The sequence below is a fragment of the Penicillium verhagenii genome (genome assembly GCF_028828195.1).
Source record: "Penicillium verhagenii strain IBT 33310 chromosome Unknown utg000003l_segment0_segment0, whole genome shotgun sequence".
Classification (NCBI taxonomy): domain Eukaryota; kingdom Fungi; phylum Ascomycota; class Eurotiomycetes; order Eurotiales; family Aspergillaceae; genus Penicillium; species Penicillium verhagenii.
Window position 1 is genome coordinate 1,105,564 of NW_026643167.1, and position 12,366 is coordinate 1,117,929.

General features: G+C 46.1%; 5 protein-coding genes across 5 annotated transcripts; 3 read left to right on the forward strand and 2 right to left on the reverse strand.

The window, feature by feature from the left end:
• Positions 1–1,179: 1,179 nt before the first annotated feature.
• N7466_001812 (uncharacterized protein) lies at positions 1,180–2,410 on the reverse strand (the record flags this gene model as incomplete). The annotated part of the gene is made up of 3 exons (XM_057161210.1): positions 1,180–1,487; positions 1,544–1,973; positions 2,024–2,410. The coding sequence occupies 3 exons, from the start codon at positions 2,408–2,410 to the stop codon at positions 1,180–1,182; spliced, it is 1,125 nt and encodes a 374-aa protein (XP_057024495.1).
• A 722-nt stretch (positions 2,411–3,132) lies between these two features.
• On the forward strand, positions 3,133–4,706 carry N7466_001813 (Major facilitator superfamily domain general substrate transporter; the record flags this gene model as incomplete). The annotated part of the gene is made up of 3 exons (XM_057161211.1): positions 3,133–4,104; positions 4,177–4,267; positions 4,327–4,706. The coding sequence occupies 3 exons, from the start codon at positions 3,133–3,135 to the stop codon at positions 4,704–4,706; spliced, it is 1,443 nt and encodes a 480-aa protein (XP_057024496.1).
• A 789-nt stretch (positions 4,707–5,495) lies between these two features.
• On the reverse strand, positions 5,496–6,272 carry N7466_001814 (uncharacterized protein; the record flags this gene model as incomplete). Its single annotated transcript, XM_057161212.1, has 1 exon — positions 5,496–6,272. One exon carries the CDS (start codon positions 6,270–6,272, stop codon positions 5,496–5,498), a length of 777 nt encoding a protein of 258 aa, XP_057024497.1.
• A 1,223-nt stretch (positions 6,273–7,495) lies between these two features.
• N7466_001815 (uncharacterized protein) lies at positions 7,496–8,602 on the forward strand (the record flags this gene model as incomplete). Its single annotated transcript, XM_057161213.1, has 1 exon — positions 7,496–8,602. The coding sequence occupies one exon, from the start codon at positions 7,496–7,498 to the stop codon at positions 8,600–8,602; it is 1,107 nt and encodes a 368-aa protein (XP_057024498.1).
• Positions 8,603–10,982: 2,380 nt separating this feature from the next.
• On the forward strand, positions 10,983–12,269 carry N7466_001816 (uncharacterized protein; the record flags this gene model as incomplete). The annotated part of the gene is made up of 1 exon (XM_057161214.1): positions 10,983–12,269. One exon carries the CDS (start codon positions 10,983–10,985, stop codon positions 12,267–12,269), a length of 1,287 nt encoding a protein of 428 aa, XP_057024499.1.
• Between the last annotated feature and the right edge of the window lie 97 nt (positions 12,270–12,366).

A 12,366-nucleotide genomic window follows, 5' to 3' on the forward strand; every position in this document is an offset into this window, starting at 1 on the left:
GAGAATGGCAATGAGAAAGGTGGTGAGAGAGGCAAGGAGGAGAGGGAAAAGAAAAGAGGAAGAAGAGGAAGTAGATGAGAAGGGAAAGGGTGAAGGGTGAAGAGATACTAGGAAACGAAAAAGACCGCCAAAAGGATAGCCTCCTGGAACGCAGTGAGGAAGAAGAGGTATAGATACTAGTAAGTATAGAGCCCAAGAGATGAAATAGGCAAAGCTTCAATTTGAAACCTTTTAGGCAGTAGCAACCTGAAACGGAGGATAGATCTGAAAGTTAAGTAAAAAGCTACAATTATACAGAGCTTAACTTTGAAATACATTAATTGGTCGATCCAGTCCTTGAGAGCCCAAGAGGTTCATATTTAGGAGCAGTAGTAAGTAGTAGTATGTATAGGAGGAGGACCATACATCGAAGTGAATTTTAATAGACTTCTGAACATTTGAATTCTCTTCAGCTATCTCTCATTCTCAAATGTGTCTTTCGCTCAGCCATGCAGTTCTCCTAGAATCAGAATGACACTTTCGGGCGTGGCTTCCATATATTCAAAACAGTATTCATCTTGACATTGGCCTGGGACCGGAACTATCTTTCGAGGTCTATATTACATTTGATTATTATCTTGCATAGGTCTGCTCGTGGATGCCGACTGGTGCCATAGGGGCAAATGGGGTACACACTTACGAATAGTAAGGATTGTGCGCAAAAATGGAAGAAAATCAGTAGATTGATTCAGGAAATACTAACTTGAAGGTGAGAGCACTGAACTGTGCAGACGAAGAAAACCCGGCCCATTTGACCTGGAGGAGAGACAGACTGAATAAACCCAGTATTCACTTGCTGTTCTGAAAATCCACTATGAAGTTTTTAGAAATGAGGCTCATATGCCATATTTCTCCCCCTTTACCACTCGGGTACCTAGTAGGTACCTGCGGTCTCTTTCGTCGCATGATTTCCCAACTTGGAAGCTGAAGGTTAAGATATAAAATTAGTACTAGGCATTGAGTATTGAGTACAATACCTATCTTACTAGCAGGTACTCAGTATATGCCCATCCCAAGTGCAACGTACGTAGAATGTAGTAGAGACATGTTTAGAACTTGAACTGCCCGAGGCTTTCGACTGACAAAATACCTAGAACATAGTAAGGGACATTTAAAGTCAACTTGTGGAGGACATATGATCTATGCATAATGGTTTGCCACCTTTAATCCCTTGAACTCAAACGATGTGTTCTCCCGACGATCAATGACAGTTTTATGGTGGACATCGCGTACCCTAGCCCGGACATACTCCGTCCCTGTGGCGACAGGCTTGCCGGTATCTTTATCTTCTTCGGTAAGAAGACCAAGACGGTCAAGCAGTGGTGATGGCACTGTTCTCATGGCGGTATGATCCCCAGGCCTACAAAAGTAGAGCAATCCAAGACGAGGAATGATGAGTTGGTCCTTCGGCGGTGTGACGACTCTATGAATTGTAGATTTAAAAAAGCCTACTGGCGATTAGTGAATGGGAATCTCGGCGACAGATCATGGTATGTAATCTCACCATTTGTAAGGAAGGATAAAGTGTCGGCAATGTTGCATGTAATTCCACCATCAACGGGCTTGACGTATTTCCAATCCCCTTCTGGAGTTCGAATCTGCAAGCCAGCAATATTTTGCGAGAACAGCAACGTCAAGCTGCCAAAGTCTGTGTGTCCACCCTTAGTGTAACCCTGTGCTTTATCCCACTCGTCTTGCGTTCGGGTGTTGTAAATCATGTATCGCAGGTGGTCATCAGAACGCCGCTCATAGGCATGAGCGTTAACCAGAAAATCCTCAGGAAGTTCAAGAGTGATCGCGAGCAGGACGAACAACTTTTTGATGACATTCTCGAATAAATCGCGATGGAAGCTTGCAATCTCGTCCCAATTCTGATGTACAATCCTGTGTTTTGGAACATTCTTCCATGTAGAAATTGGCTTGTGGATATTGAGCTGAGAAGGTCAGCTGATTGCCAATTTCTTGACTGATTTTACTTGCTTACCATTTCTATATTATCCTTCACACCAGTTTCTCCAATCCACCTGCTATTCTCCCGGTAGCCAAAATATTCGCCCTCCGCAAAATTGCATGCGAAGCTTCGCTTCTCCTCAAGAGGCTCTTTGAAGAATGCGTTCCCAATACTAAATTGGCGGATAACACGCTCTTCTTCCAGGCCATGCCCGACTACCACCCAAAACCCGACCCTAGTCACAGCGTCGTACAACTGTTTGGCCAATTCCTCTTTCCCGCCCGGTTCATCAAAACGAGACAGATCAATCTCAACCAGAGGAGCCCAATCCAGACTCTCTTCGGTGGGTGCAGGGCGAGTCCATGATTTTATCACGACATTTTCTCCTGGCAGAGTCTTTTCAATTGCAACAGGGGCCATGATGTGTTTTGAATTGCAATACTGAATCGCGGGAGACAATAGTCAGTTGAAAAGCCAGCTTTTTACGTTTGGATAAGGCGAATTCTTATATATTTAGAGAAGCTAATTTTTACCATATTGACAGTTGTTGAGTTTCCTATTCGTCGTTTCACCACAGGCAGATAATGCGGGGTTAGAATGATACCATCGTTGTCCCAGATTGCGTCGCACATTCCGGCATTTTTACTCCGTTCGAATGGTGCCAACGGAGAGATACCGAAGATATTTTCCTATCTGGTCACTCATCCTGGTCCACAGTTATGGTTAGTCTTTTCTATGCCGGCTATGCCACAATCGACATGGTTGTTGACCTCTGGCCCAGTGTTTCGGCTGTGCTGAGCACGCTAAATGCTGTTGACATGAGCGCCCAAGAAAGAAAAGAAAAATAAAGAGGCCCACCAGATTCAGGCAGTAAAGGTCCAGCATCTTGGCGTGATGCAAAATTTTTATCAACAATGATGTTGAATTAAAAGTTTATCAGATTGAATGAGATGGCCAAGGGCTTATGTCGTGATCGGAACTATCATGGTACAAGCTTACTCCGACCTCGTCACGGAGTAAAGAGGGGCCTAAACCAAAGTTAAATTGGAGGTGTTTGAAGCTGCTAGGCTGATCTTTTTGTCAATTCCAATAGCTCGGCTCGACCCCTACAACATTGAATGTGCACCAAAGCGAATCCCAATATGACATCCCGCAAGGCTGAGAACCATACCACCACAATCAGCTTGCCATCTTCTCAAGTCAGTGAAACAGATCATGAATCTGCCGATATTCACAAAAACGATGAGCTCGAAAAAAGGGTGATGAGGAAGATTGATTTCTGGCTTGTTGGCTTCTACTCGCTGGTATATATCTTCCGGGTCATTGATTCGAGCAACTACGCAAACGCAGCCATCATAAACTTGGAAGCAGGTACTGGAATCAAGAAGGAGCTTCATCTTGATGCCTCGCAATGGTCTTGGACACAATCTATCTTCTCATACAGCTATCTTATCTTCGAGCCTTCCAACACCATCTTGCTCAAATATTTTACGCCATCGAGATGGATGTTCATTCTGATCTTGTTCTGGGGAATATGTGCATGCTCTGCTGGGGCTGTTCAAAACTTCTCAGGAATGATGTGTGTGAGATTTGCGATCGGGATGGCTGAAGCAGGATTCTACCCAGCTGTGCTCTTCCATATGGCATTTTGGTACAATGCGACCGAAATGCCTTGGAGAATAGCCCTGTTTTACTCACTTGGTCAAGTATCTGGTGCTTTAAGTGGACTGCTAGCTTATGCTATCAGTTTCATGGACGGGATCGGTGTGCTTTCAGGCTGGCGATGGCTTTTTATTATCGAAGGTCTACCAGCGATCGCCCTCTCGATTGTGGCACTTTTTGGTCTCCCAGACTACCCCGAGACTGCACGCATGTTGACTGAAGAAGAGCGAGATTTTCTCAAGGATCGTCTTACATCTTCAGCACCTTCAGGAAAAGAGAGGAGCTGGGATTGGGAAAATATCAAGACACTTTTTTCCAGTCCTACGCTATATACATTTGCACTCTATTGGATTGGACATGGCATTGGCGGGTTCGGCGTGACGTACGCCTTGCCGACTGTCATCTACGATCTCGGTTTTACCTCAACGGCTTCAGCGCAGTTGATGAACATAGTGAGTGAAATTCCAATGCCACGAGCCGATCGAGAAACTCGGACTAAAAATTATCAAACAATTGATAAATAGCCGCCCTATGTTGTATGTTTCTTCTTCCTAAACACCCTCGGATACCTGCTACACAAAAAGTGGATCCGACCCTGGACTACGGCAGTTGCAAGTAAGGATGACCATCTCATGCATATTCGCTTTTCACATCGATACTAACAGCAAAAATAGTCGAAAGCACAACCATTGTCTGTTATATAGTATTAATCACCGTCAAAAGCTCTGTCGTCAAGTACATCGCGTTGGCTGTAGCCACTGCTTGTGCCGGGTCAGCATACCCCGTTATCTGGCCGGAACGAATTCGCGCTCTTGACGGTACTGCAGGTGCCGGTATTGGAATTGGACTTACCAATGCTCTGGCACAATTCAGTGGGATTGCTGGCCCATTCATTTACAGCACGGTATTCGGACCAACATATCATGTATCATATATCATTTGTCTTTGCTTTCTCTGTTTAGCTATCTCGGGAATCCTGGCTTCGTGGTGGCTAGTGTGGCGCAGGGATAAGCAGAATGATTTTGGAACCAATGCTGGAGAAGAAGAGGCATAAGATATGAGTGCATGGACTGATAATTTATGTGATTTACTACCAACGAGTAGGTAGTATGTAATAAACCTTTCTGCTGATCCAATTCTGTCATACGAATTCGATATGAGCGAGTGTTTGTAGTGAACCGCCGTCACCCATACCGGGGATGGTGAACGTGAACACGGTGGAGTAGCGTCTTTGCATAACTCTTTTTCTTCCTCATCCTCTTCCTCATCCTCTCTTGCTCTCTTGCTCCTGGCATAGCGGCGATGCGTTTCAAAATCCATATCGTTTTGATTAGGTCTATTTATGGCAATGGCCACTTCTCTTTGTCGTCTGTTTTGATGGTGAAGATATCCCCAAAGCATATAACTCGATCCGTTTTATAATCGAATATCCTCCACTGAATGGGCAGCCGGGCTCGGTACATGAAGTCCCAGGAAGCGTGAAGCAGCGGCCGTAGAAAGCCTCTCCTAGAATCGCCTTGGAGTGGCTGACATCGTTCCGCTAAAGAAGGCCCAGGACCTCAGTAATTTCAGTCAAGTTGGTGTGGGACTGGACAACTGCGGACATATACAGATTTTTTCCATCCCATATGCTGTGGATATCGTAACTCATAAAGTTGAACCGATGCAGGAAAGGCCCCATGCCGACAACATTGAAGCCCTGCATGTATCGTATATCAGTCAGTATTGGGACTAGTGTCGAGCAGTGCATGTACTCACAGTATGATGATGGCAGAGTGGCCGAAACAGATCCCCCAAACAAGTATTACCAGGAATAATCCAACGGTGTAGCACCTCTCTGCCTCTAATCCTCCCTATCCAAGCCCTCATCCCCGATTGCTTTACAAATCTCCTCTCCCTCCCGTCGCCAATCCTCCTCCCGAAACTCAGCCCCCCAGCCGAAATCCTCGGTCAAGATTCGCTTCACTTGAATCTGCTCCCATGACCCGGGCGGATGAAGATAGCCAATATCTCCACCAGGAAAATAGATCATCTCTAAGTGAATTATATCATCGATAATTTTCTGGAGGTAGTTGGAGGCATTGTATGCCTCAGTTTCTTCCCGGAAATCACCTTCCGGTGGTTCAGACTCATCAATGACTCGAATGGTATCTAGTTCAGAGTTAATCCTGTCCTGTAAATATATCGAGTGGGGTGGAAATATACCTGATTTGGTATCCAGAATGACTGAAACCCCTTCATCCAACCAACAAGTCAGCGCAACCTCCCACGGTCGCAAAAAGTCCAACCGCAGCTCGTCGTCATCGGCCGCGCCTGATAATTCAGGATCACGGCCATTGCGGATCTCTTCATCGCGCAAGTATTCAAAAGCGCGCGATTGCCATATGATCGGCTTATGGTAGCCGTCCACCACATACGGCATCTTTTTCATCAGGGAGATTACCCGAGGGGCGATATGGAGCGAATGGCATAGCTCTTCGTTGATAAAGTGGCCACCCTCTGGTGGGAAAGTAACGCAATCAGGGGGAAAGTAGCTCAGCTTGAGAAGTAGGGTGTAAATAGTGGTAATTTGGGTGACTATTGTTTCTTCATGGTAAGATGTCAGGAAAGGAGAAGACATGGTTCCGGTATTGTGGAACCAGATGTAGACCAAAGTTAAGAAAAGAGGGAAGAAGATCCAGGTATGTTGTGGCATTGAAAACCTTTTTTTTGTCAGAGGAAAAACCAGCAAGGTGGGTGTTGGCGACGGAACGTTTGAAATCAACGACCCATGGAAAATTGGCGTTCTATCCTGACTCGGAAGTACTCTAGTGGTGCTGCACCCTCAGTAATAGACTAATAGTAAATAAATAATTAGTCTATCTCTCTCTCTAACCGGGTGACGGTTTTTTCTTTGGTAACGTGACTTTAGGGAGCCTAAGTTTTAACAGTTGGGGCGCGTTACAACTTACGCGCACGGCGCACCTAAGCGCGCCCTGTTTAGCTTGTAGTAACCTATGACCTACTATTTCTTTTACTATCCTAGAATCTTTCCACAATCGCCTTTCAAGAATAAAGGCAAAAACATACAACAGTCAGGATTCGCATGTGGTCACCCACCATACTACTAACTGGCCGGCGTGTGGCTTGAATGCGGCCAGTAGCTGCCCACTGCCGCCAGGGTGAGAAGTGGGTGCCGCTTTAGCGTCGCGCGACCGCGGGCGAGAAGGGTGTGTACTATGGCGGCCGATAGAGGCCACCCCTAGGTCACATCCCAATTTCAATTTCTAACTTCACCGCCCTGTTTCCCGTATTGTATTTATCATATATAGTAGGAATATCTTCAGGGATTTGATCTAAATATGGGTTACTTTTAGAATAGACTTGAGAATAGACTTGAGAATAGACTTGAGAATAGACTTGAGAATAGACTTGAGAGTAGTCTTGAGAAGGGACTTAGGAACATTGGATTGTATGACTAGGATCTCAGCCTCTCTTTCTTGCCAGTTGTTGTGATAATTTAACTAGAGAAAGAGAATTAATATAATATAGCATTATATATAATAGAGTTCAAGGATTTAATGTATAATGAGCGCTGAACATAACGGAGTTCAAAAACTAATATGAATTTGGAATTACTCGTCATTTACTTTCTGCCGATCGGAAAGTTGAAATTGGGATGTGGCCTCTATCGGCCGCCGCAGTGTGTACCGTAGTGTCACGTGTGTACCGCCTACTCAAGTAGCTACCGCCTACTTTAGTAGCTACTCAGCTCTGGTATGTAACTAACCATACTAGTATTCAGAGAACCGCACCATCACGTCGATCGATCGAGCTAACAACTACTATATCTAGATCTAAGCCATGGATCGACTACCTGAGTCGCTCAGCAGCTTAAGCCCCCCCGTACTAGACAACGATTTCAACCCCCATGAATCCCGGCACAAGATATCCACTCGGCTGGAAAGGTATGCACCACTCAATGATGATGATGATACCGTCCACTTCTTGGAGTCTGTCTTCCGATTCCTTCCGGTCGAAGGGCAAGTACACCTAGCCAGCGACATCGATAGCTGTGATGATGACGAGCGCCTGCGGAAACTCTCAACCCACCTTGATACTGCTATGCTTAGACCGATGGTGGTCACAGGTGGTAAAACACCTGCGGTTATTCCCTCCCCCCGTCCCGGAGCAGAAGATTCCGTTGAAGATCTTCTTTCGCATGACTTTGATTCCATTAACCGCCGACAAGGGCAATTGCGGAGAATATGTCTACAGCGGGATAACCACCAATGCGTGGTGACAAAATTCTGGGACTTTGACTACGCATCCGATAGCCGACCCGTCGACGCACATACTTCAGATCTGGAAGCCGTCTACATACTCCCCTTTGGTCTGGGAAACTTTCAGAAAGATGAAAGACGGCGACATGCACTAATCTGGAACTGCCTGTACCGTTATTTTCCACCAATCCGAAATTTCTTTCACAGGAGCGACGAGAGTGTCAACCGTGTTGATAATGTTATGATGCTTACTGCATCACTGCACGCGGAGTTTGGCCGTTTTAATCTGGTCCTAGAGGAGAGCACTATTTCTGGTCGATACCGTGTCAAAACATTCCCCCAGTTCCACAATACCTTCCTTCGACAGTTCATTCCTGATTTCATTACGATAGACAGTCCGGATTCACAGTACCCCTCTCCAAATAGTTTGTTCCTCGCCTTGCATGCGTCCATTGGGAACATCTTGCATGCCACTGGACGCGGAGAACTCGTGGAAAAAATTATGAGGCATCTTGACGGAGCTGGCGGCAATGCTCTTGCAAGAGATGGGAGCACGAATGTGGGAGAGTTACTTTCTGTCACCAGTCTGTCAGCGTTGGCAATCAACCCCAGCCACAGTCCAGTGCCCCACAAGAAGAGACACGTTGGCGATGTTGGGTCCTGGCTCCCTGGCATGGAGAACCAATGACCCCATCGCTACTAACAAGTGAGTGTCTTACTAAAATGAATTTTTTTTTTTTCGCTATTTCTACCCCCTTTGTTTGCTACAAACATACGTGTCAAGGAACCTTTTTCTCTTTTTAGCATTCATCAACGAGAAAAAATGATATGTTTATGAATGCCGCGTCACTTTCATCGTGACCGCAAATTGCTTTAATAATACTTATCTCCCTGCTAAAACATCCTGTACATACGGTATTATTGTCCAAGTCCACATCCATATAGCGCGGAAGCCTATGGCTCGTGGTGAACTCTGATTGTCAGTTAGGCCCTGTCAACTGGTTCTTAATACTACATACACTATGTACGGTTATATATGAAGAAAAGAGCGCACATGTGTAGTCAATGTATGGTGATAGGTGCACAGTATATCATACATATGTCGGTTAGGTACATGTACGCACGGCTGGAATGACGGGAAGTCCTGTCCGCTACGTCCTATCGGTACATATGCACATGTGGGGACTAGAGTATGTCCGGGTAAATATATTGGTGCACGAAAATTGGTGGAAATTCCATTACTTCAATGTTCGGCCGAGGACGATCTGTTATGTTCGATCGGGCCATATCGCCGTGTATATGGACTCGAACGTCAATTCTAATTGATTGAAAACTTGTTTGTGCGTTGAATTTGGCACTAAATGCGGCAGCTTTACGTATACGATTACGAAGTATATGCCTGGCGAGGACAGGTGAATGCCATCTTCCGTCGATCGGCGACCACCACCCACCCTCCCAGCTCAGCTCAAATGAAACTTTCTTGGCTCTCACAATGCTGTACTGAAAGGTGGAGTTCAGTGCATTTACCTAAACAGGATTCAAAGTCTGTCGTCGAGGTTCCCGTGTAGACTACCCAAAGTATTGCATTCTACCGAAGGCTAAAAAAAGAACCAGATAGTTAATATTCACATAGATACAGGGCTGCATATTGTTGCATCAAAGCACTGATGGTGACATGCCAAGGCTCGTATGAGTAGCTGGCCTGAAAGCGCCTCCTTGACCGAGATGCAGGGATATTGAATGATCCGGGTCTTGATGTCCAAATGCACTCTACGAAGCCGGCTGCTTTACCACAATGTCCACCCTACCTAGTAACATTTGAATAACTATTTATTAGGAACTGGATATAAGAAAATCAGCCAATTTCAACCATACATGTGCCAAGAATCCAGCTGGGCATGTTCGTAAATCTGACTAAGAAACCCTGCCCAGCGATGTTTCTTGGCATTCCCCTGGGACTTTGGGGTTTAAGCCTTACTAAGATACCAAGATTTGTACCAAGCTTTAAGCATATGTATACGCCAAGGATCCAAGGATTTGAAAGATTCTGGTATCAATTGAAACTAGCAAGAGAACCTTGAAACCCCCCAACAACAATTTTGAGATGGAGCTATAATGTTCGAAATTCCAAGCTTATAGACATATCCGGTGAATGATAATAAAATGGTGAGCGTCTCCAACATTGGAAGCTTATCGATGCCAAGATCTATATTTGATATTTCAAATGTTGTGTAGAACGCGCGATTTATGGATTTCATCACGTTCCCTAATATAGTCAGCGGCTTCATATCGGTTAGTATCCATGGCTTGCGCACAGGCCTGGAGGTTTATTAAGGAAAAATTCGATATTAAGTAGTTCCAGATGCAAGTATGTGAGGGCGGGGTGATTGCTGAGGTGGGCAGTGCATTTATCCGTAGTATCATTGGCTTATTCTGCGTGCTCCCATGTTTTTGGCACTTATAGATATGTGGTTGTACCCCCGTCGGATCCCGCTAGGCACCTAAACAGGGCTGTAGGGCTGTCAGAACTCAGAAGACAGGCTAATCACCAAGCCGATCTGAAGACCAGGCTGTACGGGATGCATGTGTGAGTGCGGAGGCGGCCCTCCGGTTCGTTATTTCACCTGCATCCACTAAACTTACTTTTCCCTTTCCCGCATTTGCTTACTGTATCTCACTGTTTACAATATCACTTTCTTTTCAGCCCTGTGTAGAGAGGGAGTAAAACGATCATGCAGGCAAAATAATCGTGAAGATTGACGGGAATGACCTCGGTGGCCTTGGAGTGATTCGGTCGAGCACCTAAGCATGACTTCGGTTTTTTTTGGAGGTTCATGTTGGCTGATAAATTTAGGAAACCTTAGCATATATAAGGGAGACAAAATCCCTGGAATCAAAAGTCTCAGCTCTTCTACAGGAGCCAGTTCAAATTCTTGGAGCCTCACAACCTCTGCACCTACATTGATAAATTATAAATTCCGAATTTCCGACCAACTGCCTATTAGTCTCCCTAGCTCTCTTCGACCGTGGTTTTCAATTAAGCGAAAATATACCAAAATAGCATCCATATGCGTGCTATGCTATTTATCTTATGGCTTTCAGCCTTGAACAACAATGGGGCCGGGGTTTACGCACAATCCATCAAGCCACTAGACCAGCCGATCAAGGCAATATCTAGTGGTGAGTTTGGCTTACCCCAGGGACTCCATGTTCACCTGCACAGCAAAATCTCAGCCTTTGGGCGGGATGGGGAAGCTATTGTTCGGGGAACCTACCAGAGCCCCCCCTCGAAGCAGCCAGGTACCGCAATCAAAAGCGATACAAATCGTCGCGGTATTCTGTCGTGGTTCGTGTGGGCAGCCACCAAGGTTTTCATCGCCCCCATGAATTGGGTAACTGGTCTGGGTGTCGCCAGTGAGGTGACATGTCATGTTCTAGGCTGGTGGCTTGATGCTCCCAATTGGCTACAATATGCCTGCGCTGCAATTGGAATCACCACGGGCGCGCTCTCTGTCTGGGACGGACGCGCCGACCTCGCCGTCGCATGGAATGACTGGAGAGAAGCGGTGTCAGACTCCCTTACAAGCGTGGAGCTAGTGCCATTTTTTGACTATTATGGCCAAGTTGTCGCTAATGGAGGTCGTCGTCGAGATCTTCCCCGTGCGGCACGCGGCCATGAAACTGGCTACTACGATTGGTCAGTTCTCCATCCTCACTTGGCAAACAGGACGGTCAGCAACATGCTGTCTGGGAATCGAAGCATCATGCATGATGTCAACCGCAACTATACAATCATCACAATGGCACATGTGATCAACGCCACCGATGAGAACCCCATACTGGTTCAGCGTTCCATCAACGGGACTTTACTAGGTGCGCCCGTGTCTATGTTTTATGTAAATGGCACTGGAAGTTCGGCCGGTCTCGGTGCTTTCAATGCGTTCGACAAACCTGCAGCATCGCGCAAGCGCACTAGTGATGGAGACTGTGATGGATACAGTGACGATCTGGACGTGTATGCTGATAATGTGGCACTTTGTGCGGGAGGTGGCACGGAGACAGTGGATGGTGGTGTTACCGGTGTTTACTACGGCTTGGATTTCTATGGAACCGAGGCTCAGTGGAAAGAGTACGATGCCGACGCTGGAGGTCAATACCCAGACAGCAATGGTCTTTGGGAACTTTCTAATGACCTTACGATAAAATCGGAAGACGAATCGTGGTGGCGTGCTTGCCTTTGCGACGAGGAGAGCGGGGATTATTCGTGGACTGGGGCATTGCAATACACCTGGAATGGAGGCTACAATGGTTACAGTGACTGCTACTCTGCCACTTGCGGAGGGTACACTGCTTGATGCGAGGCCTCGGCGAAGATGGCCGTTCAGTAGGCGATAAATAGTGGATCATTTTCTGAATATTAAAAACCCAATGAACCGCACAAGTTTCCGTTGT